Here is a 26969-nt window from a genome sequence, read left to right as displayed (position 1 = left end):
AATATTGCAAACTTTTAGGAATATAGGAAAAATAAACTGATATTGTTCAGAACTTCCTCAAAAAAACATCAACGGCAAAATTTTCAATTTTCATGGAGAACTTTACCGAAGACTTGAAACTCATCAGTGGAAATTTACACCCTTTTAAAAGCCAAAATGGAAACTATAATCGTTTTTTAAGATCCTAGAAGATCGCAATAGAATCGATGATGAGGATTATTAAATAATTATTAAACAGTGAAATCGTCAATAATATACCTGCCAATATTTATAAGTTTCCTTTTACATTTTTTTGTGTTCGATGGCATTTTACAACTATAATTTGTATCGCATTCTTCGCAACTAATCATAAATGGGTACATTTCCTTTACCCATTCCTGGTATGAGATATAAATAAAATATGTTAGACTTGTTTATTAAATTGTTTTCATAAATGTATTGAACTTTATTTATGTATTTGTTGCGTAATACAAATGTGAGTAATTTGGGAATGCATTTGATAATCAAAGATAAGTTTTAAATTAATATCCGATTCCGATAGAACATGATCTTCTTAGATAGTAGGAAATTCCATTTTATGATCAGCCCAAGCGTGTTCACTGATAGTCTGTAAAAAGTTTTTGCAATTATTAAGATAAGCATATATAATTAATGGTATCATGACTCACTTCTAATTCGCTAAAGGCCAACATTGCCAACCAATGGAAGCATGGATTCTGAAAGGCCTGTTTGGCCATCCATTTTATGCTGGCGATTCCCTCCTCATTGGTAGTTGTAGTCTTGGCTTCAGCGTCTTTATCTTCAGGTTTCGGTTTCTCTTCATCTTTTGTCTTCACATTATTTAGAATTCCATTATATTTCACCCATAAGAAGACCATGCTGCGCATTTTAAAAAGCCAGAGGTCATTCGGGACACCACGTATAGTGTCCTGAACAGCCTTCAGCTCCAATTCCGACTTAAGGTTTTTCAAAAAAGTGGTATTCATCAGGGTGACGATCGACTTCATGGTATTATAGGGCATTCCGGGCATATCGCCCAAAGCGTATTGTACCCTTTTAATGACGCCATGCACGACTTGTTCGGTGCTTAAAGTGACAGAATTCGGTTTATATGCCAAAAAGCAATGCTCCAGGTTTAAACAACCTAGTTTGACCAATTCCTTATGGATTTCGGCTCCATAACGCTTAAAGTCGGTCCACCAATTCTTCCAGTTTTTATAATCTTTAGAGTCGTGGAGCGTTTCCCACTCCAATCGCAATTGCTTGCGAGCCCGTTTCAACATAGTACGCGAGGGTCGTTCCAAATCTCCTTCGGTACCCTTTTCATCTGCATCATCCAAAATCACAGCGGCAGTCACTTCATCGTCCTCGTTCTTTACGTTGATGATGTAAATGGGCTTCTCCTCGAAAAATGCCAAAGCATAGGATTCCTTTTCTGCTTGCGGCAATTGTTGAGTTTTGTTGGCGCAATAAGGGAGTTTAAAGCCGCCAAGGATGAAACCACGCTTACGGGCAATTCGCAGACTTCTCTTCTCCGACTTGGTCATCTTGGTGGTGATTGGCTTATCTACTGTCCTCTGATCTGCAACTCGGGATATTTTAATTACATATTTCAGTAGTTTTTTATAAATTTAAATATGCTTACCTGGCACTGCAATAGCTTTAGCTTGTTTTTGCGCCTTTTGGGCACGCATTGGAGCTGGACGACCTAAACCAGGGCGAGGAACATTTAAACAAGCTGATCCTATGGAAGGATGAGATACAACTACAACCAATGCATTTGACAATAAAGATTGTGGATCAAAAGGTTGTTGGTAATTTTCCGATAATTGGCCAAAGTATCCATTATTGTTTAGGCCCATGTTACGTCCGCGACCGTTTCCTCGATTTTGCCTGTTTTTGTATACATTCTTTCTATTGAAACTACGATTGGTATTATACTGCTTTTGACTGGCACGCCACATATTTGTCGATGAAGATTGATGTTCAGTGTCTTGAATGGCCGAATCGCGGTCGGGATGTTCCAATGATTCGTCAAAATTGAATATGACTTCATCTTGTGGAGTATTTCCTGAATTCGAGACAATATTCTCTAAGTTGTCGCGACTATCGGTGAAGCCGAATTCCATGGTGTTGACTCTATTACCGTTATAGTCATTCGGAAAGATGCCACCGACATCAATTGGGGAATGCATTAGATTGCGATTTCCAGGAGAATATATATCAGAATTTATATTTATATAGTTACTGTTGTTCTCGGATTGAGAGTTGAAGTTGGTATTTGGATTAATAGGTGTCATAGCCATAGAACACTTTTGCTGCAGTGGTTGTTCACCCATCATGAAAGTCTTGTGATTAACCCGGATATCATGGAATGACTGGGATTCCCCGCTATAGTTAGAACACATCTGATGCTGCGGCATTGGTACGCCTGCATTAGACCCCATTACATCAAATCCATCAGAATAGAAGCCGAAATCTACAAATTGACGCTTAACTCCATACTGGCCGCTTGAGTACATAGCCATGTTGCATGCAGGGGGTGATGCACTTCTCTTCAGACAGCTAATGGATCCCTGCTCCATCATAGTATTATTGCCATGCCACTGCTTCGTATCCCGATCATTTATCATTGTCTCCATCAGTTGGTCATGTTCAATATTACGATTCATGCGCTCCCAATCACATTTGCCCGACCTCTGGCGTGGCTTTTGCTCCGACTCATCCATCTGCTCCTGTATGAACAGCGGATCCTGTTGCTGCAAAATTAGCAAAATTGTTTTTGAGTTTACCTCTTATACATATGTACATACATAGATGTAATCTAAATTCATAATAATAATACCTGTGATGGCATGCATTTGTGCATGTAAACGGAATTATTCGACAAAGAATTTTGACCACATCGAGGGCCGTGCACGTGGTTTCTCTGGGAAAAATGCAATTCATATACATTATCGCTTGCATCGCCACACCCTCCCCTTAGGTGGATGGTCAAAAACTTTTTCTTTGCAAATATCGCGGTACAGTTTATGCAATGGAAGGGATGTTCCATTCTGACCTTTTTTAATTTTTATTAACAAACTACCACAAAGTTTTCAGAACGCCAATGCGGTTTATTCGTTTTCAGTTTTCAACACTGGAAGGAAGTTCGCGTCACAGCCAGTTATCATGCTGTACAACACTGAACAACACTAGTGACAGTTTGCTTATTTGTTTTGACGTTCTTAATTTGACATATGTATGTATGTACATATGTATGTATGTACATATGTATGTATGTACATTCATATACATATGTAGAATATGTTGATAGCATGCATTATTATTATGTTGTTTTATGTTATTAAAATGCTTCTGGCCGCAACGATTTGCAATTGAATTTGGCAATTGTTGTTGTTCACAGGTAGTGACAAAATTCACAAAAGTCACGCTTTACACATTCTTAGGTGGTTGTATGTATATTAATTTTGACATTTTCTCTCAAGTTTCACTTTTGCCTTTGAGCAACCGTTTTTCAAATCTATTGAAACGCGTTCCTCGGGGTGGTCTCTTGAGTTTCAAGCAAAAACTGTCATCGTGACTTTTGTTTAATGAACGACTTTGACGTTTTTTTTCGATCTGGCTCGCCTTTTGCACGATATTGATTGGTCGGTTGTTTCAGGGTCGTAAGAACAAACGAAGTCTCATCTCCAGTAATTATGCATTTGATAGTCATCAGGCATTGTTTCACACACATCAACGCGACCACTTTTTTGCATAAAACAGCGTTTTCGGTGTAAAAATAAAAATATTGCACTCTTGGTCAATTGGTATTAAACACAAGCGTAAACATATTACTGATGATACATACATTGACATGAAATTCGGCCCAGATGTCACCTGATCTTGATCAAATGTAGAGCAGTCATTAATTCATGGGTAAATTATAGAAAATAATGAAGGTATTGAGAAAAGTCACTGTTCAGGACTTTGCCGTTTGTATAGGAGCTCAATGATATACATACATACATAGTGGCCCAAACCGGCATGCAACATTTCAGGTATGTACACTCATGGACACATAAATAGGTGTAAGCCTATTTTATAATTATTTGGCAAGTTATACGATCAGAAAACTGGTTCCCAATCATTAGTGATATAAATAAAGTAAAAGAAGTCATTCCCATTAATAATTACCAGCTTTAACCACTTATTTAGTTGGCTAAATAAAAGAATCTGGTAATAATTTAAAAATATCAAAGAAGTTAAATTCGGCTATGCCGAAGTTTATATACCCTTGCAGTCCTTGACAATAATAATTTCACATGTTCAAAATTTGTTTTCTGCAACTCAATTCATTAATATACAAACAAAACAATTTTACTCTTCATACTATGTACAATTTGTTCTTCTTCTTCCCTCATTCCCTAAGCAAAGCAACGCACGCATACACATACAGTTTATGTAGCGTTGCGTCTGTGTGTGTATGCATGTGCTCTGTTGATTTGATGATGACGTAGTAGGCAGCAAGCAGAGCTGCCGGCAGCGATTGAACCGATTTATATAGACTGTAACTTGTGTTCTATTTATCCGATCAGGGTCAAATTTTGGGATCTGAGATTTTATATCAAATTCTATTATATTGGTGAATTTCATGGGGATACTCCAATTTTTGCAAAAATTTTTGTTCCAGAGCTATATGATATAGTAGTCCGATCCCAAAGATTTTCATACTTTATCTCACCCGGGTAAAAAAAAAGCTCCCAAAAAAAATTTCATCCCGATAGCTCTTAAGATGGCTGAGTAAAACGCGTACGCACCGACGGACAGACGGACAGACGGACATGGCTATATCGACTTAGCTTCTCATGCTGATCAAGAATATATATACTTTATGGGGTCGGAAACGTCTCCTTCTGTGCGTTACAAACATCTGACCAATTTTATAATACCCTCTGCAAGGGTATAAAAATATGTAAATATGGTCCAATATTTTATTGAATTTTACTGAATACATTAAGTATTGAGAATATTCACAATTATTCTTGATAATTTGTGCCATATTTTTAAGCACAGACGACATTATTTACCTGGAAGTCTCTGGGTGTGGCACCCTGTATTTCTGGATTTTTAAATAAGTTGTGTGCTGTTAGCCCTAACAGCACCCGAGGTCAATAATAGGTTATTAAGGTTGTTCTCAAAAGTTCTTACTAGAATTAAGGTCCTAAGACTTACTTTTCCACTCAAGGGCAAGACTTTGATAAATAAAATCACCACTTTCTTGACTTTCCCAATATCAGAAATTCTAACGAATTAAACAAATACCTTGGTATGGAAACAATCCTTAACCACTAGACTGCCGATTCGCATACCCAAAGTCAATTTCTTGGGCCTCTGATGCTTCAACATTAATGTTGGCATCAGTACGAAATCAGTCGATCATTGTTATTAATAAGTTAAGACCCAGAATCCTAATGCCACTTAACAAAGAGGGCAGCGCTCTGTCGTAAGATAACTTTTAGAGCGATTCTTATTTCAACATCACAAAGCTAGCCGCCAGAGTAAACAACATTCCCGCACCACATCTTCTCACACCCCCGAAGAATGGTGTCATGTTCGGTGCACCAGCCACTAAGGCGCCACATTCCCAATAAACATTTCGGCAATAAACAAAATTATGGTTCCACGCACCCTTTGGACTTTTGGACCCAGCCAACGTCGCCGACAGCGCCGACGTCAAGTGACCAAGCCTTCATCCAAACATCTTCGATCCACAAGAAATCAGTCTTAAGCCTACTGCCGAACAAAAATCTATTTGCTCCGCGGATGTCACTTATCGTTTATTAATATTTTTCAGTCAAAAATCTAATGTAGTTAAAACGAACATTTAAAATTCCGCTACAAGTGATTGAAAATTGAGAAAAAAAACTTAATCGAGTATTAATCAAAAGTACTAGTGACCAAAAACTGCAAAGAGCCTTAAAGTATAATGGACTGCACTGAGAATCAGACTGGTATATCCCCTCATTTACCGTTCTCTCAAGGGAGAAGGAGTCTAGGCTCCGCTCGGAAAAAAGCTGATATCCAAAAGTGTTTGACCAGGAGCTTTAATACCTTTGAAGCAAAGAAAAAGATTTAAAACGAAGCAAAGTCAAACAAAAAATTAATTAATTAATTAAAGAAAAAAGCAAAACTAGAGATAAGAAATTCATCCAAAATAAGAAGAAATCCAAATGATTAATTTCGATAATAATTTTCTTTCACTCATTTATTCTTTCATAATTATTTATTATTACAATAATATAATTATTCTGAAACCACAAATTAATATTTAAGAACCGAACACCATTTCCATTTCCATCTAAAATTATTTTTCCACATAACTAGCAGACACACCGCTATTATAATCAATTCTCTCGTCTTCAATCCAAGTAGAATAAGATTTAAGTTTTAAAATATTAACAATGACTAATGAGGCAGCAGGTTAAGGCAGCAGTCCTTCAGCAAGGTAGTAACCAAGCAGCCTCCGCAGATCCTCAGGCAAAATAGAGGCATTGATATAGTTTTCAGAATATTTGGTCAGCCCAAATGCAGGATTTCATTAGGCACTTAAATCCATCTCAGCAAGTACAAATGAAACACTTTTTTCACTTTAGTCGGAACAAAATAAATTTATTTATTTAAGTATTACAATAATTTTGATTCTACTGAATGCGAACCGAATGCGAAGTTCCAACTTAGGCTCAAGACTAATATGTAATAATTTGTTTTGAGACTTAGGCGACTTGATGTCTGATGTACCGAACTTGACACCATTCCTTCGGAACGTTTAGTCTAGCGATTGCTTATGTGGCGATCGTGCGGAAAGGTGCGTCTCAGAGTTATCAAGGAACATTTATGGCGGTTCCCTTAATGATGAGTTTCAGGTACTTCCTATTGGAATGTTATGATGGGTGTGGAGTGAGTGCGTGGTATAGTAATGTGACGATTGTAGGATACTTGGTCTTAACTTGGTCCTCCCCTCTTAAAGACGGACGTCCTCGGTCGGTATGACGTACTGTATCGAAATCTCGGCTGTTGGATTGTTTTCTGTTGTTCTGTGGCTGAATTCTTTACAACACAATAGGTGACCGTTGTGATTGTTGGGAGTGCTGAGATAATCCAAAATAATGATGACATAATGACATCAGCAGCTTCTTAATTATCTGTAATGATGGTGTCTCACTTCTATATTAATCGTCGCATTTTGTGATTGGATTGTGATATTCTCTCCATCTATGTATATTGACGTCTCCCTTAAATTGGTTTAGCAAAAGTGTATCGGGAGCCACCTCTGAATGCGTTTTGACCTGTTGATTGTTAGTAACTTTGCAGTTAGGCTTTTTCCTGTGAAAATACGGTCCCAAACATTTACTATTCCCAAGGTCGATTAGATCTTCCAGTTTACATAATATCTTATTGTTCTGATTTTTACATTTATTCTTCTTGGTTAACCAAAAATATTGTTTCTAACATTTTAGAATATGTATGTCCATTGTGAATTTTTTTAATGGTTTTTTCGTATTTTATAGGTAGTACGATAATTCTTTTAAAATTCTTCTTGATAACACTTGGTATACGGACAATATAATGAAGAGCTTTGCCATCTGATGGAAATTCTATTAGCTCTCTGATATTTACACTTTCTTCCACAATTGACTCAATTATCGTGATTTCTGCAGGGGATAAAATTAAAGAATTTACTGTATTGGCCTTAGCCCAATCTATTGCATAAATTATGCTAGTGATTTCTTCTATTTCTTCTTCTTTATTTATTTTGTGTTCTCTTTTGTTTCGGGTTTACTTTTAAGCAATTAGTTATTTGCTTAACTTATTTATCTTATGAATGGTTTTCTAGTACCACAACTTAAAACACGATCTTCATTCGTTGAATTCACAATATGAACTGAATTTATTTAAAAAAGTTTTGTGTATAAATTAAACACTTTCTTTGCTCGGCGTAGAAACGTTCACAAAATCTTTTGTTTTTCTGGAAGACTTATGACAACTACTATGAACAAAAATGTTTAATCTGGCGATTGTCTGACATTCTTAGCGGTGCCCTCTATGATTGTGACGATGCATATTATGATGAGTCTTGACTATTATCTATCGTGGCATTACGATGAGTATACGATGAGTGTGGGTATTGAAGAGGATTTCAGCACCGCAAAAACTAAAAGCCCATCTTTATCACTTGAATTCAAATTATGAACTGATTTTATTAACAAACGTCTTGTGTACATATATAGTTATAAATCCAATTCTTTCATTAATTAAAAAATATATGGATTAGTGAGACTCAAAAACGATCTTTATTGAAACAAAGCGTCTTAAGAAGTAACTTATGATTATTCATACAGATATGATTAAAGTTCGGTTAAAAAGCATTTGATATTAGTATAGAGTTAGTATAGAGTTAGTTAGAGCTTTTGATCTGGTGACAAGGGATCTGGAGTTTGATTGGCTTATTGATTTTTGCTTACTAAGCGTTCTCAAGCTTGGAAGATTTTTTGGGGACATTTGTTTATAGGATTTTTGTTTAGTCTCGGTTGCAGTAAACATCCGCTGTTTTCTAGACTAAAGGGGGGTCAAGTTATGTGGGTGATTGGAGTGGGAAATTGAGTGGTGTGAGTGGATGGAGTGGCGGATATATTACTATATAAATGAAATCTTAAAATCTATGAGACGACAATTGTTCTTAAAAATGCTTATTCTACTGTTTATATTTCATGCACAGCATTGGCGACTTGATATTGCGCCGTTGTTAATATCTTAAGTGCTTTTCCACAGAGTGTGGACGCATGTTTTGTTTGGTTTTTGAGCCATACTTGAAATATGAATCTGTATCAGCTATTTTTGTTTTATGTTTTGTATATTTCTTTGTTCAATCTGATTTGGTGAAGCCATTTCAGATGAACACGATGTTTATTCTTAAACATTGGGTATTGACGTTGGATATATGATTATATTTCTTATAGGTCTTGTTTCCCCCATATTTCTGTGGTTTTTCTTGGGGACAATCCATAAGGGAGAAGTTCAATTTTTTATTTGGGTCAGCAAATTGTGATTCACACTTTTCTTGAAGTGCCTTTAAGTTTAATTTTTGAAGTTGATGCTGTCTGTGGCTCTGTAGCGGCTGCTTGACCGCTGCCCTGCTGAAGGACTCACTTATCTATATCCTTTATATTTCTTTCTTTTTTCTTGTTTTAACTTAACTTACAGTAACATTAGTTTTGCTTCGGTGCTGGATTGCAGGTTGGTAAGGGTGCTCTCTTTTCCATAATTGAGGTACTAACGCTGTTATGTCAATATTCCACCGAAAGGATAACATTTTTTGACCCTCTCTGACCTTAGTGAAGTTTGGGTATAGCGATTTTTTTTTTTGTTTACGGGTAAGGCGTATTTTTTTTGCGTTAGTCACTATACTCGATCAAGTTTCTACTCTCAGGGTCCCTGCTCGGTCGCCAATTAAACACTTTCTTCACTTTAGTCAAATTTATTTATTCAAGTTTTACAATAATTTTGATTCTACTTGAAGATCCTTATTAACCGACTGAGTTGCAAAGAACGCTGAGCTAGAGAGAAGTTCAAACTTAGGCTGAAGACTGATAGATCCTGATAGATCGATTATGTTTGGAGGAAGCTTTGGATACCGGTTCTCTTGATATCAAGAGAACTTTAATGGGCTTTAATCTTTTTAACTCGTTCACAATTCGCCTGATTTCGGATGAAAGAAAGGGGTGATATGGGCTTGTCTTTGTGGAATTTTCAACCACATTTTTTAAAACAGACAATTCCATTAATGTTTCTCTAACTCTACATTATGGATTATTTTAAAAGTTAACCGTTTAGCTGCGCTGCTATCCCTATATTCATCATTATGATTTTATTAGATCTGGTGTCTATTAACCATGTGTTTTTTCTGGGACTGTGAAGATTGGTGTTAAAATCTTGTGTCGGCGGAAGTGCCGGTATCCACCGGATACTTTTGTTGAGGGTACACATTAGTTTTTAGGAACTGTGGAGGCTTTGGTCCTACAGTGGGACGATAGTCATGATGGCCAAAGATATTTCTAACATCCGTGTTTTCTAACAATTCGCATAGCTGTAATGCGTATCTTACATCAAGCAGAGCATAATCAATAACCTGATAACAAATAAGATAAATGATTTAATAAAGCTAACAAAAACAATATAAATTAGAGGAGAACTTGAAGAAATTGATATAACACAATTTATACTAAGTCTGCTAAGAGAAGAAATAACAAACAAAATCTGTAAATTATATAAGAAAGCGTAACATTTAGAAATATTAAAGAACTCATAGAATATGCTGAACATAATGTAGCTTCAGATTCAGATTCCATAGAGTAACCAATCCATGCAATAGCTGTAATAACAAACACTTCCCAAAAAAGTAAATGTACATAAAATTTATAACAATTAGACATAATGTAAACTGGAAGATTTGATTGATTAAATGTATTGGAGTCTATTTTCAAAAAGGAAAACTAATAAATTGTACCAGGCACATTGCTACTTATTTAATTCAAGGGAGACATCAACTTAGATGAAGAAAATATCGCGCTGGAAGGCAGATCCTTAATAGAGGAACGAAACACATCGATCACTATAGATGACTTAGGATTTGTCACGAGAGCCAACCACTATTACCTCAATTACTACCAAACAGGCAACGAATGGATAAAAGACTTCACCTCAACAATACAGATAAATTGGAGAGAGTTCAAGCTAACAATTTCTTCATGTCTTCATCAAACTGGTTTATTCTAACCCTTCTGGCAGCCAAAGTATTAATCTATTGCGCTATTAAAATACAATGTAGGAATGAAACAGACGGGAAAAAAGTGCAGCAGCCGAAAACACAATCTCGCTGGTTCAATATGTTATCGCAATGGTGGACGTTCGCACTTTAAGAGGGAGGAGTGAAGACCTACAATCCTAATGCCACTTAACACAGAGGGCATCGCTTCATATGTCACAAGATAGCCCCTGGAGCGATTTTTATTTCAACATCACAAAGCAACCACCAGACTACACACTGTTCCCGCGCCACATCGTCACACACACTCGAAAAAAGGCGTCGTGTTCAGTACATAAGTCACTTAGCCGCCACATACCCAAATTTTTCAACAATCAGTCTTAAGCCTAGTGCCGAACAATAATCTAAGTTCGCTAAGTCAACTAAAACCCTTGTCTTGCTCCGCTGATGTTACTTATCGGTTATTCATATCTTCCAGTAAAAAACCGAATGTAATTAACATTAAGAATAACTTGAATAAACAAAATTATATTTTTATTTTTACATATTTGTTCAAATTACTTGAAAAGTGGATAAAAGGGACAGGGTGATAAGATGCATTGAGACACAGAAAGAGTTTGGAACATGAAAAATTTTATGGCTTTTTTATTGTATAACTAAGATCCTAGTTCGAATGGGCTTTTCCAGTTTTCACATACATATGTATATTTGTAGTTAGGTTTGTAGTGGGTAGTTTCCCTGTAACATTACTTATTAGACCCACACTAATCTAAAATCTAACTTAACTAAATAGAGACCCGAAGAGATGGGTCAGGAAGTGACATTTCAGGGTTAGGGTCCAAAGCACTCATAGAGTATTCCCAAAAATTGGTTATTGGGTTTGTTTACAAAATTTGCCACTTATAAATGCCAACATTGGAGTATCTCTTGGACAAAAACCCACAGCCGATTTCCGCAACTGGTTGACAGCGTATCTAACTCAACTAAACAAAGATAATACTCAAGACTCTGTTCCAAACAGCAATTTCTCCATATGTTTTTTTGCAGTCCTCGACAAGCTATCCGAATAGTCCAACAACTCTGCGTCGAATATGAAATTATCTTTATTCCTAGCAAACTACTATTATAACTTCTGGATTTAAGGACTCAAACATAAAGCGAAATGAGCTAGTTGATCAAAAAGCATCGACCATATTTTCAGATTTCAAAAAACGACTTAAAAGGAATCCACTAATTAAATAAAACCAATTATTTGATACCAAGCTATTATTTAAAAAAAAAGAACAAAACTCGTTCATGGGAGGATCTGGGAATGTAACTTTGCCTTTTAAAGAATTATTCACTGATTATTTGAGAACCAAAGGAAAACTTACTAATTGGCAAAATAATGCTCCCTTTAAGTTCAAGAGCTATTCACTTGTCTCTATCATGTAATCTAAAGTACTATCTTAACTCCACACTTCGTGTTCATTTATATTCATAAACTTATACTTTCCATTATTTATAACTTCCTTGTCCTTTTATACATAAGACATTAATAAATTTGTTCTTCCACTTTATGTTTATAGATTATGACAGCTATTTTTTTATCCAAAAGGTAAAATGTAATATTCTGTCTAATTTAAGACTTCTTTATTCTGTTGAGTTTACAATCAAAATTATATGTAAAGTAATACAAATGTTAGTTATTCGGCAATGTACTTGCTCATCAAAGGTATTAGATTAGAACTAACAATTTGTATCCGTAAAGATTTTTATACAATTCAAATAAAATACGATCGCCTTAGATCGTAGGGAATTCCTTTTCATGATCCGACCAAGCAAATTCACTGATAGTCTGAAAAAACGTTAAGAAATTAATAAGATTTCAGTAAACAATTTGGGGTATCATGACTTACTTCTAGCTCGCTAAAGGCCAACATTGCCAACCAATGGAAGCATGGATTCTGAAAGGCCTGTTTGGCCATCCATTTTATGCTGGCGATTCCCTCCTCATTAGTGGTTGTAGTCTTGGCTTCAGCGTCTTTATCTTCAGGTTTCGGTTTCTCTTCATCTACTGCCTTCACATTATTTAGAATTTCATTATATTTCACCCATAAGAAGACCATGCTTCGCATTTTAAAAAGCCACTGGTCATTCGGAACACTACGTATAGTGTCCTGAAGAGCCTCTAGGTCCGTTTCCGACTTAAGATTCTCCAAAAATGTGGCATTCATCAGTGTGACGATCGACTTCATGGTGTCGTAGGGCATTCCGGGCATATCGCCCAAAGCGAATTGTACCGATTTAATGACACCATGCACGACTTGCTCGGTGCTTAAATTGACAGAGTTCGGTATATATGGCAAAAAGCAATGCTCTAGATTTAAACAACCTAGTTTCACCAACTCCTTATGGATTTCGGCTCCATAACGCTTAAAGTCGGTCCACCAATTCTTCCAGTTTTTATAATCTTTAGAATCGTGGAGCGTTGTCCACTCCGTTCGCAATTGCTTGCGAGCCCGTTTGCCCATAGTACGCGAGGGTCGTTTCGAATCGCCTTTGGTAGCCTTTTGATCTTCATCATCGAATACCAGAGCGGCAGTCACTTCATCGTCCTCGTTCTTTACGTTGATAGTGTAGATGGGCTTCTCCTCGAAAAATGCCAAAGCATAGGATTCGTCTTCCGGTTGGGGCAATTTTTGGTTCTTGTTGTTAATATAAGTCAATTTGACGCCTCCAAGCCTAAAACCACGCTTGCGGGCATATTGACGCTTCCTCTTTTCTGCTTTGCTTCTAGGGGCAGAGGTGGTGGGGCTACTGCTGCTGGTGGCATTGGTTTTGTTAGCAGATGCTGGCTTTTGGCCTGTAATTCAGATTATTTAAATTATCTATTCTACAATCTCCCATAATTGAAGTAAACTTACCCTTCGCTGCAACAATTTTTGTCTGGTTTGATGCTCTTTTGCCCCTATTGTTAGAAGGAACAGGACGAGCAACACGTCCACGAATAACAACTGGACGCCCTACACCAGGTCGTGCCACGTTAAGACGAGCTGCACCAGATCGAACGGCAGGGCGACCTACGTTGGCAGCACCAACAGGACGAGCTACAGCAGGACGAGCGACAGCAGGACGAGCTACAGCAGGACGACCTCCACCCGGCCGAGATGCACCAGGACGAGCAGGAACTGCTCTCTTAATAGCTGGCCCAGTTTTTTTAGTTTCGGTTTGTGGCTTCACATTTGTGTTTCTATTTCCCGTTGGAATGGTTTGAGCTCGTACATTAGTTGCTCCTGATCCACCACGTACATTAGCTGCCTGCTGATTATTTCTATTATTATTTAATGGTGCGGGCGGTTTATTGAACGCGGCTGCCCTATTTGGATTTTGATTTGAATTCCGATTGGCATTATAATCCCTTTGACTGGCACGCCACGTATCTGAGCCAGAGTTTTGATTGGAATTTATATTCGATCTTTGTATATTAGAATTTCCCATCGCGGGTTGCTGCCAATTGTTAGACGGATTGCGGTCAGGATGGCCAAATGATTGGCCAACATTTCCACTGTTATTACGACCCATGTGACTTTCATTTTCACGGTACACATTATTTCTCTGGAATCCATCATTGCCAAAGTTGCCTCCGCCTTGGTTAAAAATAACTTCATCATGCTGAGAATTTATATTGACTGATCGTCCACCGCGACCACCTCCAAAATTTTCCTCAAAATTTTGCAAGTTAAAATTTGGATTTTGATTTCCATAATTTGACTGAGGTAAGGACTGCGATGGATTGCCGAAGTTTCCGCTATTATTCCAGTTATTAAAGGAGCGTCCTGAGTCTATCATGTTCTGTTCTAAAAGGCGACGTTTGGCCGCAAATATGTCATCAGAATTCATCAAGGGCTGACGCTGCTGGCCTCCTTGATTTGGGTTCAAACTGTTGGAACTGTTATAATTATTATTCTGGCCGTAGCGATCACGCTGCATTTGCTGCTGGCCGAAATTGCCCATGTTACCAACATTGTCGCGGTAACCCAATTCTCGATCATTAGATCGGTTCCCGGTATAATCATTCGACATGTTGCCGCCGGGTTTGTAAGGTGATGGCGAAGGACTTCGGTTTCTAGAGAAGAACACATCTTGATTTCTATTCCCATAGTTTCGATTATCATTGAAGTTTGAATTTCGGTTAATAGAAGGCATAGCCATAGGTGGACTGCGGTTCCTAATCATTAATGAATCACGACTCATATTTTCATTATAGTTGTTGGAATGAGAATTGTAATTGGGGTTGTTGTTCCCAGTAGGCAACGGCATGCGATCCCGTAAACTGCCTAAGATGCTGTTTTTTCCACTTCCTCCATTATTAAAGTTTCCCATGTTGTTGTTGCTGTAAAATGCCGAGTTAAAGCCGCTTCCGCCACCGCCACCGTTACCACCAATTCCACCGCGACGTTGGCCATTGCCAAAGGCATCCATGTTACTGTTTCTAAAATCCATTAGTTTTTTATATGCGTTTTTGAAAGTTGCGTTTTTTTTTTTTTTCAATTATAAGTACAAACAGTATTATATTTTTCACAATTTTTTCTCGAATTATTAGCGTTGCTTGTTTGGTATTGCCAGACCTGAAAAGAAATTGATGTTGACAGTATATTCACAGGGGTGAAGTCCGATTAACATAGAACCGATAAGAAAAATCGATAACAGTTTAGACACATGCGCGTCTTCTGTTAGTTAACAGCTCAAATTTGAAAAATGTTAGCATAGAATTTCAAACTCAAATTGTTTGATGTTGCATACTTTTGAGAGAGTTTCGCGCTTTAAACATATTTTAAAATATTTTTATTTTATTTAACCAATCAAAAGTTTTAAAATATGTTTAAATTCAACTATTTTTAAATTATAATTGATTAAAGTTTATTTCTTTTTTAATCCATTTAACGGCCAAGTGCATGCGCTGCATCGTGGAAATAAAAATGATTACAGCTTAACTTCGAATAACAAATATATAATTTAGAAACCTTTTAAAACCAGTAACGATGCTGCTTTTTGTTGCTTCAATATTCATTGTGTCCCATTTAGCACTAAAATTTTTTTAAACTGTTTTAAGGTATTTCGGCTATATATGTATGTAAATATTTTCTCACATTTCTATACCGAAAGTTGTCAAATAAAAATTATTATGCACAGAGAGTAACTCACTTTAACTGGGCGAAAGAGAAGAATATTAGCGATAAATCTGTTATCATAAAACCACCATAAAGCAAAACCCCAGTCATGTCAAATGACATCGCTTTCAGAGGTCTCAGTTGTGTTTGAGAGTTTGATGAGATCGCATTAAATATTTTTTTTATACATATTGTTACTTCAAAAGACAAAAAATAAACAATAAAAAACAATGCAGATAAAAACGTTGCCACTGACATCCGGTTGGCGTCAATCTCGACTGCGATTGGAAATATTTATACTCTTTTGCATGTTTAATTGTGTACCAGGCACTTATTGTAAGTAAAGGGTCTTTTGTCTAATCCAAAAACGTCATTAAAATTACGTTTGCCTGTTTTAGCCGCTGCTGAAAACGATGCAATTGATCCCGCCAAGGATTCTGCAACAAATATCAGTAATGTCAGCAGCTTGGATCGTTTGCATGCTGACCTTTTTATTCATTATGATAAGATGGTACCGCCCATGGTGGGGGGAAAGGGCTCAAACATTAATCTGGGCATGACAGCCCACTATTTTGATGTCGATGAGTTAAATGGCAAGTTCATAATGCATTGCTGGCTGAATATTGTAAGTGTGTCAAAACGATTTTTGTTTATAGTCAACCATAAAACCAAATTTCAAGAACCTCAATTATGCGGATGACAGTAACCTGTGTGTTCGAAAAGTCGAATTCGTTATTCCATACACCAAGTGAAGGAACCATTTTAGACTGATAAACCAAATTAAAGTACTGCATCTTGTTCGCTCTTACAAGGGGCAAGGCAATTTGGTACCGCCAAAGGCCAACTCATACTTGTCTAATCTTTCAATTTCCATAAAATTCCGATTCTGTAGACATAGACAACAGGTACCTTATAGAAATATTGAAAAAGTTTCAAGCGAATCACAGGAAAAATGGTTGATATCTAGCTCTTGTGGTGTTTGAGATCTACATATATGTTTATAGGGAGGAGGCCTAGACACTCTTGCAAACATTACCTGTCCTTACCAAGTACAAATGTTCTCATCTTCAACAGTTGAGTTAATCCAACCGTGTCCTCTGCTTGTCTTACACCTTTTTGCCTGTCGTTCCGTATTAATATATATATATATTGGAGATTGCATGTAGTAGATATACCAAAAGCCGATTTATGAGCGAATAAACTTTTCTGAAAATTGTTTCCGATTGATGTCAGTACTAAGTACTTCTATTTAAGTAATTTTTTATGACTTTGTTCCTAAGAAAGTAGTTTGGGTGCAGGGTATTCCGGAGTCAGTTCTAATATATACATATTATAAAATTAATTCGACTGAGATATATTGTAGAATGATTCATTGCATGCTTATCGAGTGTTTTTTTTTTAATTCAGCTTACAATTTATTAGAAATCCTTAATCGGAAATATGTATATAATGAAGTTAATTTTATATGCGCAATATGAACATTGAAGTTGCCTTTGTTGCTGGAACATTGAGGCAAAACCCGGAATCATTACATAGGGGAATATACGTATATAAATTTGAGTTGATATATCTGACATAGCCCAGATAAAAATTTGTATCCGATTTTAATGAAAAATGAAGATGATGATATGAAGAGATGTATTTAAAGAACTCATAAGTATTCCTTGTTTTCCAGGATTGGATGGACGAACTTTTCACTTGGAATGCCAGTGAATTTGATAACATCACTTACATCCAATTGCAAAGCCATGAGATCTGGAAGCCACAGATCACTCTGTTTAATGCCGCTGGCTATGATGAGGGTGATGGAACCAGTAGTCTGCAGGATAGCCAAGTGATATTGATGAGTAATGGCAAATTTATTTGGATACCGCCAGCTATTTATACGGCCTATTGCAATCTGAATATGCGAGATTGGCCCTACGATCAGCAACATTGCAAACTAAAGATCGGTTCCTGGTCGCGAAACAACAAGATCCAGGCGGACTTTACCAAGTTAGATCAATCCTCGGCCTATGCAGAGGCCCTAGTGCCATCGACCGAATGGGAAGTTGTTACTGGCCAGGCGAAATATGTGACTGAGGACTATTACCATTACATCGAATATAGCTTTACCGTACAACGTCGTTCGTCTATGTATACGGCGATCATTTATACGCCAGCCTCATGCATTGTGATACTGACCCTGGCCGCCTTTTGGTTACCTCCTAAACTGGGTGGCGAAAAGATAATGGTGAATGGCCTTCTCATCATTCTGATTGCGGCATTCCTTATGTACTTTGCCCAATTATTGCCGATTCTAGCCGAGAATACCCCGCTTGTGGGTAAGTTTTTGTACAGTTTTGTACACTCATCCCGTATAATCTAATCTTTGTATTTCCATTTTGCAGTAATCTTCTATAGCTCTAGTCTATTGCTTGTCAGTTGGTCGACCATCATTGAGGTTCTAGTCCTGTATTTGGCAACAACTCAGCATAAACGTCGGATACCCGAGTTCCTCAAGAAAGTCCTTGATGGCCCCTTGGGCACTTGTCTGCTGCTCTCCCATTTCACTTTCGAGGGTGAACAGAGCAATAAGTCCAATGAAAAAGGTAAACGGGAGATGGAGGAGCATATCTACGAGAGTAGCTCCAATGACTACGCAGATGCCGATCCATTGTATGTCAATCCCATTGAGATTCCCTCTTCCCAAGCCATACAATTCGATTGGGTGCTACTGGCCACAGCCTTGGATCGGATTAGCTTTTTAATCTTCAGTCTAATATTCACTGTGTTGGCAATAGTTTGTGCCGTCTAGAGAAGACGAACACAAAACAAAAGAGTTTTAATTTTGTTGGAATAATTTGTTTTTTGTATTTGCTTAAAAATTACTTAATGATCTTGATAATGAAGATGATGATGGTAATGGAGATGGAGATGTAAATGGAATATAAAGTTTATAACAGATGATGTAACAAATTCCTTTCATATTGCTCTGTGATTATCACTGAACTATGTACGTATGTGTCTGAACCCCAATTAACCCAAAGAATTATGCCCAATGGCCTTTTTATGGGCAACCCGGATGGGTTTTCTCTCTCTCGGACAGGAGTATGCGCAATGGGTGGTCCGGTGAACAAATTGGGGTTGCTTTCTAGTTGGGTGGAACCCAACAAGTATTTCAATTAAATGCATCATTAGTGGGTGTCCGATGCTGTTGCTGCTGCGCCTGTTGTTCTGCTCCATTGTATCCTGGACCATTGGCAAATGCTGTGGATGTTGATGAAGATCCTGAAGGATTGCCACCACCGTTTGAGGGTGAGGGGAGCGACGACGACGATGCCACTGTCATTGTGGGCGATGGAAATCCAAGACTCGAACTACTTGTAGTTGGATGCGGAAGATAGGCAGCCGCTGCATACGCGGCATGCGAATGTGGATGAGAATGCGAATGTGCATGATGACTATAGGAACTAAGTGGTAAGGTATTGGTTGGATCACAGCCCTGAGCCTGAGCCTGGCAAGCGGCCATCAGGCCATGGAAATCAAATTTGTAGGCATATCGCTTGCCATGGACCTTCGTCATAATATTCTTATCGTAGTAATACCTGAAATTAAAAATGTTTTACAAAATAGACAGGTTAGCAATTTTAGTTTGAACTATCATGTAGGTTTTTAAGTATTTATACACAAAGTATCTGTAAATTTGTGGACTTTAACTAAATTGACAAGGATGAAGCTATTACATAGCTTACTTTTCCACTAGGTAAACTTATTTTTATTTACTCCTTTTATTTATTTTTTTCAATTGGCAGAAAATCCTATTCTTTCTACCCATGTCTGACTGGAATAAACATTGTAAAGGGCATGACATTCGTAATTTAATCGTCATTTGAGGCATTGAATAACACAGGCCGACATTTTTGAGGTCATGAAAAAGTGTTTGAAGTTCAATAGGTCTCCTATAGTAATTGGGGGGGTGCTGATCACGGCCCTGTACTTTGTTTTTCTCCATCACGTCAGGATTTCGAAAAGTCTGTGTTTAAATTATTCGAAATGACCTCATTTGCAATATATTATTCCATGATATAGGCATAATATTGTACTAAAAACATTATTATTTTATCCTATTAATATATTAGGCTTGGTTTAACAGAAATTTACAAAATATCAAAGAGTTATTTCTTTGTTATAATGGATAATATCTTACACTCTGGATATAGTTCTATAATGAGTAAAATTTCAACCAAAAAGTATGCTATAGGGATTCCAAGTATTGTCTGCTTTTTAATTTTAAAGAATTATAGAACTCTGCTGCGTGTAACATATTGTTTTTTAGTTTTATGTGCAAACAAGAACTAATTTTCTTATACAGAATATTTTAAAATCTGTTAAATTTTTGTTTAAACTTTCTATAGTATACTTTTGGGTGCCTATTTTCCAACCCCAGATCTCCAGATTTCACAAAATCTGGACGTGATGGACAAAAACCAAGTATGCAGCCAGAATCAGCGTACCCGAATTAGTTAGGAACACCTCTCAAGTTAACGTCAGCAAAAATCATGTCGGCCTGTGTAATGAATCAAATGATTAAAGCGAGAATGAAAAGAAATGAATGAAATTCATCTTTTCAATGTTTGACTGAACAGTTGAATAGAAAATTGAAGAAAATCAGGTCTAAATGAGTACATATGTATTAACAAAGTAAATAGTTACAATAGTAAATGAACCCTAGATCCAAAAATTTAATTTGTGTTCGCCAATCTGGTCTGACCGTTTTTTTTTCCTACCACGAAATTGGACAACATTTCCCCTTACAACAGAAAAACAGAACTGATAAAATTTGAAAAAAGATCATTCCATATATGTACATATGTACAAATATATATTTCGATCCATTGCAGAGCATCTGCGAGGGCTCAATGAAGGCCTATTTGTTGTCAGTTGTCCTCCGATTTACCTCTTACAACATTCTTCAAATGGTTCAGACTTAAAAAAATAAAAAATTGTTTAGTTCTTACTCTAAACTTTAAAGGATTTTCGAAGTACTTCCTTTGAATGCTTTTCAATAAAATTTTAAATGGGAAACAACAAAGGATATTTGAGTATTCGAATAAATCTTAATTTTATTAAGCTCTAATTTATCAAGTTCCGTAACATTTTGAATTATAATAAATTGCGATTCGATTAAAGTTAAGAATTGGACCAAACATAGTTTGAAACAAATTAAAATAATTTGAAGAAACCATTAACAAGTTTTGACCCATTGGAAAGTGATCTTCTATTATGCATCGACACCTCGAAAACTAATATTTGTTTTTTTTTTATTGTTGGCTGGCTTAATCCGTCACTGGTATTTAGCGACAAATTTCCAAAGCAAAGGGTTAGAGTGTCATTTTTGGTTTGGTTAAGAACAAATACTATAAATATTTCATCACGATCCGACAGAAGTCCGTTAAAAAAAGTAAGTTGTTTTCCATCTACCACTTTGAGTAAGTAATGTAAATTGACTTTACTTTATTCTTCAATTTGCTTAAATCAAATATTAAAATATAGCGGACATGACGACAATAGGAAAACCATTTCCCAGGGAATACCTCAATTATTCACGTCCGCCTAAGAGGGTTTTTTTCATAATTCATAAAAATCCAATGTTCACGTCCGGGTTAACTGGGTTTGGATTCCATGGAACCTCATTTGTTTGAAAAAACAACAGAAGGAAGGGTATTTTTTTACTTGTTAGTGTCAAAATAAAGATTCTAGCAAAAGCCGGCTTTAAAACTTAACCGGAGTAAAGTGGTCCATATGCTTGTTTGTATCAAATATACTGTATACATTTTCATACATATGTATACAGTCCGGAAATCTCCCACCAAAATCAAATTTTACGAAGAATTCCAAGAAACCATTATCGGGTTGGGCTATTTTTATGTACATATTTTTAGGTATTTAAAAAAAAGTTAAAAATTTTCTATACATGTTAGTCTTATTTTAATTCATTCTTTACAAGAAATTTCACGAGAACTTGAAACGTTGAAGTTTACATCTTAATTTTGTTTAAATTAGTAGAAATTAAAAGAAAATCCCTTTTTTAGATATTCAAAAATATCTTGTTAGGCCACAAGTTTAAGAGTTTTAAATTATAGCCAGCCCTAGTTATGCATTTTTGTAATTTTTTCAAAAGCAACTAAACCTTTTTTTGATATTAGAAGTACTTTCTGTCTATAAAGTTCATCTATAACAAAAATATACATCATTTTCCCTATCTATGTGTTAGAATGATACAAAAATCAATTTGAGTTAACAATATTCAAAACGAAATGAATGAATTGAATGACTTTGGAAATCTACTTGAAGTGAGTGAGTGTACCGATGTAGAACTAAAACGGACAACATTCAAACGAAACAAAACGAATTGAATAAGTTAGAATGTAAGTCAATGAGCTGCTATGATTCGATAAATTCGATTCAAAATTCAGATTTAAGTATTTAGTATTTCAAAACCTCTATAGAGATTCATTTTTTCCAGCTAGTGAAGTAATATTGAAAGGTAGATGATTAGATGGCCTTATTTATTCGAGTGCCTAAGTACATTTCAATGGTTTGATACTCAATTCATTGCCTTTTATTACATTTATATTTATTCATTCATTTCATTGTGTAGTTGTCATTCAGTTACATATTTACATATTTTTCCCTTATTCATGCCGCTCTCTACTATGTATTTTCAGAGTTTTAAAATAAACTTTTATAAATTTTGAAATTTTGCCACTTTGTGCATTTGGTTCTCTTATAAATGCCCAGTTTGATTGCATGAGGCCATAAAGTTTTCCGCTAAACTGTTATTTTGAACTTCCCTTTATAAACTATGCACAGAAATGTGGATGTATGCATGCATATGTTATAGTTTTGTGATCGGGTTGAATCCGATAAAGATATGCGAAATATCAGCACTGTAGCTTTGAAGGTCCTAGACTTGTGCTGAGCAGAAACATTTATAGTTCTCATATGGTTCGAATTGCTTTCTTATATGTATGTATTGATCACTTTTAATAAAACATAATAAACTTATTTTTCAGATTTTTAATATTGTTTGTAAAGCAGTAAAAATATTAGTAGTTTTTACTAAAACACCATCTACATGGGGTCTTTAAATTTAATATTGAACAAGTAGACTCGAACGTCTCTACAATAAATTTGATAATAGATGTTTGTATTCAACAAAACCCTCGTATATGTAAATATCCTAGCAGAGTTTCCCATGTATATTCAAGGGGTTTTCTAATCAAATTTTCTTGCAAACTAATTCATAATATATGTGTTATCGTTACTTAAGCCTGAGCTCTTAACCCTCAGAATATTACTTTCACAAATTAAATGTATAGATCAACATTAGTGAATAAATGAATGAATGAATGAATATTGCTAAAGATTTCTGCTATCCTAATTCCTATTCAGATATTAAAAACAATTGATTTGTATATTAAGCGACAAGATTCAAAAACAAACTTAGATCTACCTATACTAATCTACTTGTAATTCACTATTTTTTATGTGGAGTTAAACAAATGCTTGCAAATTTCTCAAATCATACTACGCCTCTGTATGTACCCCTTAAATAGGGATTTTACTTACCGTAAGGCTCTGCTCAATTTATCGTAGTTCATGTTGGGTTTTGCTTTGCGTTCACCCCAACGTTTTGCCACCTCGTCTGGGTCAATGAGGCGAAATTCACCCGATTGGCCCTCCCAGCTAATGCAAGTTGAATTCGACGAATCAGCGAGCAGCTCCAACAGAAATTGCCACAATTGTATTTGCCCGCCGGAGCCCTGCGCAACCAATCGGTGCGAGGCAGCGTTTAAAAGTTGATAGGGATCTGGAAACGAAACGAGAGACAAATAAGCCAAAAGATACATATACAACAGATAAAGAGAACAAGCGAGAGAGAGAGAGAGAGAGACACACACACAAAATAATGGCTGAAAACCCGTCTTTCTGGCCTGGCCATCAGCATGAATGGAATTTGCTTTTCGGCATAAATCCTGTACCTGACACGGGGAAAAACCGCCTTTTGATGTCACGAGAAGCACATTAAACCATAAGGTGTGTGACTCACTAGAGACTGACACTGCGAGAGCGAGTTAGATGCCCAGAGAGACTAGAGACTCTTTCCCCCTGCCGTTTGAATGTAGATCTCGAAATTGTATTTTGGCACCGGAAATGCCATTGATATGATTTGACTCGCCGTTTCCTGCTAACTCTTACCATTGAAGATCAATTGTGAATTGTGCGGAGCTGTGGCTGCCCCATGACCATGGTGGAGTCCATGACTGTGATGTAGTCCATGGCCGTGATGGTAATGGTGGGCCGCTGTATAAGTGTGGTGGGCATGTGGCGCTACCGTCGGCGGGGCTGGTGGTGCAGCACCCGTTGGCTGCATACGGAAACCAAAGCGGCGATTGAAGTCCTCCGAAAGGCGCCACATGACACCCACATCCACGCTGACACTCATTCTTGGTGGGTATTTTTGATTCGGTACTCGATTTTTTCGCTATCTCAATCACAAAGGACCTAATGCACTTTTATCAAAACCATGAATTTCAAAAGTTTATTTTTTAAATTTTCACTTGTGTTTTAAATTTTGTTCAATTGGGAGCACATCATTTTCTTGTTTTCGAACTGTGAACTTTACCACCGAATAGAGTTCAAGAGTCAAAATTCTCACTTTAACCGGGGAATTATCTACATCAAGTGTAAAGATGGAAACTTTTCTTCACCGCGATTTTCTCTTTTATGTTTCCATTAAATTGATATTAATTTTATTTAAAATTTACTTTTGTTCACTTCAGTCTTGGGTCTTGAACTTATTAAACGATTTTCCGGTTACAAGTAGACGAGTTAAGTTTTCCGCGGTTTTCTTAGCGTAGCGTTTCAGCTTGGATGCCTTTGGGTAACTGAAATGGCTAGCCAGGATTTTGCTTTATCAAGCAAAAAGTAGAATAAATATCATCCCGAACGAAGCGTCAAGGCTCCCCTCTGCTCGGTTCACCTGCGCAGTTGGTGGTAAACGCAAAAAGTCAGAGGCCACGTGCAGGCACTTAACCCCCGCAAATACCTTTATTGTGAGAAGAGAGGCGGTGGTGGAGCGCAAGGGGGCGGGGGGCGGCAAAGTAGCTGGACTGTCAGTGGATCAGACATTGCACGACGTCATGTAATCCTTGTTGGCATAAAAAACAAATCAATTAAATCGACGAAAACCCAAATCATGGAAGGAAACTTTGACTTTAGCTTCGAAACCGACTTGCTCCGAAAACAGGAAGGATGCGACGAATGAATATTTTCCTGAAGCCCATGGACCACCCACGGAGCTGTTGTTGTTGCTGCTTCCACTGATTCCTCTCACTGGCAGTGTCACTCCCGCACAATGACACAAAGTTTACTTTATTTTAGTTACTTTCGCGCTGCCTTCTCGTAGCTGTGAGTAGGGGATTATTTTGATTTTATTATTAGATGCCACATCCTGTGAGAAATTATCATATTTACATCGTTTATTATTAAGTTCATCACTTTTGGAGGAGAGAGATTTTCCCTTCGGGCACTTCATAAACGCTAACAGTTGAAAAGTTTCTCATGCACTCTCGACGATTTAAGGTAATTATTAAAGACCGACGAAGCAAACGTTCTCAGTCCATAAAGGCACATAACTAACTTTGCTATCACATTTTCACCATCTTAATCAGTTGCCATTATTTTACCCCACCCGACATCGAAGAAAAGGATTCAATTGAAGGCATGACCACAAAGGATTCCCTCACACACATACACACAGAGGACACACACTCAAGGGTCCGGCACAAGCGCTCCTTTGGGACTACGTGCCCTCAATTACCAAACAGTTCAATCTCTTTCTTTCTCTCACTTAATATCTATCTCTGATTTATGTTTCCTTAGATTAGTTCAACTCACTTGGCTCATTCTCATTGAGCATGGGACTGGTTTCGCGTCCAGTCGCCTGATACAGGCTATAGGCAAAATGTTTTGCCAACAAAATTCCACCACGCCGGGATCCAGCACAGACCCAGAAGTCCGCACGACTCAATTCACATAGATCCGCACCAGTTTTGGGAAAACGTTGTATATCCGGCTCTGGATCAATTTCACATTTGTTTGTTAACCACTTGACCCATTGGGCTATATCCTCAGTAGACCAGGCATGAGGATCCACAGGTAATAAGGGTGCAGGGGTGGACTCCTCGTCTCTGTCACTTAAAGTGGACGATGTGTCGGCATTGGCATTTGAATTTTCCTCACTAGAGGAATCTTTTGTAGTTTCACTAGAACTGGAATCACTGGACGAACTGCTGCTGGTGCTGCTACTTCTTTTTCTTCGGCACTTTCGGCGCTTATTCATTGTCCTGGTCACGGTTGCCGGCGCCGTCGCCGTCGCCTTCGTTTCCAGTTCTTTAGCTTTTGTATTGGTTGGTGTGGGAGCATCTTGTTGCATTACTTTTGTTTTATATAAAGTTTGATCTACACTTTGGTTATGATATTCCAAAATGGCCATTAAATCTACCATGAGGAGGCACAAACACTAACAACACAAACAAACAAACACTTTGATGTTAAAAGGATATCACTTGCAGCTTTTGGGCTTTCCATATGGCTTTCGATTTAACCGATAGCTGCCCATGTTCCATTCCGTGATTCACTTGACGATGTCATTGCACTTTTCAATTTGATCCGTTTATACAAAAATCACTTTTTCCACTGTCACGTGTTGTGGAAATCTTTTTGCAATTGATTGGAAAATTTTTCTTTCTGAAACCCTTTTATTATACTGGTTTTTGAAATTATTATTGGACGTAGTAGCACTTGGAGATCAGTCCGTTCTGTTTGGCGTATGACGAATTAATGATCCCAGCTAACCAATCTAAAAGGGGGACTACAAAATGTTATGACGAAATTGTCTGTCCAAAGCTTTTATGCCCCATGCTCAATTTGCCGAAGCCGTGGAGTCGGTCGGTGCAAAT

At 37.1% G+C, this 26969-nt stretch overlaps 4 protein-coding genes across 4 annotated transcripts; 1 reads left to right on the top strand and 3 right to left on the bottom strand.

The window, feature by feature from the left end:
* Window positions 1-482: 482 nt before the first annotated feature.
* LOC137573544 (uncharacterized) lies at window positions 483-3097 on the bottom strand. The gene is made up of 4 exons (XM_068285491.1): window positions 2846-3097; window positions 1646-2759; window positions 669-1582; window positions 483-607 (listed from the first exon to the last, which is right to left on the bottom strand). The coding sequence occupies exons 1-4, from the start codon at window positions 3053-3055 to the stop codon at window positions 554-556; spliced, it is 2292 nt and encodes a 763-aa protein (XP_068141592.1). The 5' UTR covers window positions 3056-3097; the 3' UTR covers window positions 483-553.
* Window positions 3098-12417: 9320 nt separating this feature from the next.
* On the bottom strand, window positions 12418-15429 carry LOC137573543 (uncharacterized). The gene is made up of 3 exons (XM_068285490.1): window positions 13714-15429; window positions 12706-13652; window positions 12418-12644 (listed from the first exon to the last, which is right to left on the bottom strand). The coding sequence occupies exons 1-3, from the start codon at window positions 15290-15292 to the stop codon at window positions 12591-12593; spliced, it is 2580 nt and encodes an 859-aa protein (XP_068141591.1). The 5' UTR covers window positions 15293-15429; the 3' UTR covers window positions 12418-12590.
* A 690-nt stretch (window positions 15430-16119) lies between these two features.
* nAChRbeta3 (nicotinic Acetylcholine Receptor beta3) lies at window positions 16120-18918 on the top strand. The gene is made up of 4 exons (XM_068285461.1): window positions 16120-16296; window positions 16359-16585; window positions 17636-18284; window positions 18351-18918. Exons 1-4 carry the CDS (start codon window positions 16191-16193, stop codon window positions 18755-18757), a joined length of 1389 nt encoding a protein of 462 aa, XP_068141562.1. The 5' UTR covers window positions 16120-16190; the 3' UTR covers window positions 18758-18918.
* Ets21C (Ets at 21C) lies at window positions 18827-26590 on the bottom strand. Its single transcript, XM_068285463.1, has 3 exons — window positions 25906-26590; window positions 23575-23815; window positions 18827-19547 (listed from the first exon to the last, which is right to left on the bottom strand). Exons 1-3 carry the CDS (start codon window positions 26513-26515, stop codon window positions 19121-19123), a joined length of 1278 nt encoding a protein of 425 aa, XP_068141564.1. The 5' UTR covers window positions 26516-26590; the 3' UTR covers window positions 18827-19120.
* Between the last annotated feature and the right edge of the window lie 379 nt (window positions 26591-26969).

Source organism: Drosophila tropicalis, unplaced genomic scaffold (assembly GCF_018151085.1).
Source record: "Drosophila tropicalis isolate 14030-0801.00 unplaced genomic scaffold, ASM1815108v1 contig_413, whole genome shotgun sequence".
Taxonomy (NCBI): domain Eukaryota; kingdom Metazoa; phylum Arthropoda; class Insecta; order Diptera; family Drosophilidae; genus Drosophila; species Drosophila tropicalis.
Note: the sequence above shows the minus strand (reverse complement) of the source record. Positions and strands in the feature narration are given on the sequence as shown.

Excerpts from the sequence above, each read along its gene's own strand:
- LOC137573544 (XM_068285491.1), bottom strand. The coding sequence starts at position 3,055 with ATGGAACATCCCTTCCATTGCATAAACTGTACCGCGATATTTGCAAAG. Across the intron at positions 2,760-2,845 it reads ACAAATGCATGCCATCACAG|CAACAGGATCCGCTGTTCAT; the intron begins GTATTATTATTA and ends CTAATTTTGCAG. Across the intron at positions 1,583-1,645 it reads TAAAGCTATTGCAGTGCCAG|ATCAGAGGACAGTAGATAAG; the intron begins GTAAGCATATTT and ends CCCGAGTTGCAG.
- LOC137573543 (XM_068285490.1), bottom strand. The coding sequence starts at position 15,292 with ATGGATTTTAGAAACAGTAACATGGATGCCTTTGGCAATGGCCAACGT. Across the intron at positions 13,653-13,713 it reads AAAAATTGTTGCAGCGAAGG|GCCAAAAGCCAGCATCTGCT; the intron begins GTAAGTTTACTT and ends TCTGAATTACAG. Across the intron at positions 12,645-12,705 it reads TGGCCTTTAGCGAGCTAGAA|ACTATCAGTGAATTTGCTTG; the intron begins GTAAGTCATGAT and ends ACGTTTTTTCAG.
- nAChRbeta3 (XM_068285461.1), top strand. The coding sequence starts at position 16,191 with ATGCAGATAAAAACGTTGCCACTGACATCCGGTTGGCGTCAATCTCGA. Across the intron at positions 16,297-16,358 it reads TTGTGTACCAGGCACTTATT|CCGCTGCTGAAAACGATGCA; the intron begins GTAAGTAAAGGG and ends TGCCTGTTTTAG. Across the intron at positions 18,285-18,350 it reads CGAGAATACCCCGCTTGTGG|TAATCTTCTATAGCTCTAGT; the intron begins GTAAGTTTTTGT and ends TCCATTTTGCAG.
- Ets21C (XM_068285463.1), bottom strand. The coding sequence starts at position 26,515 with ATGGTAGATTTAATGGCCATTTTGGAATATCATAACCAAAGTGTAGAT. Across the intron at positions 23,816-25,905 it reads GCTCAATGAGAATGAGCCAA|ATCCCTATCAACTTTTAAAC; the intron begins GTGAGTTGAACT and ends TTTCGTTTCCAG. Across the intron at positions 19,548-23,574 it reads AAATTGAGCAGAGCCTTACG|GTATTACTACGATAAGAATA; the intron begins GTAAGTAAAATC and ends TTTTAATTTCAG.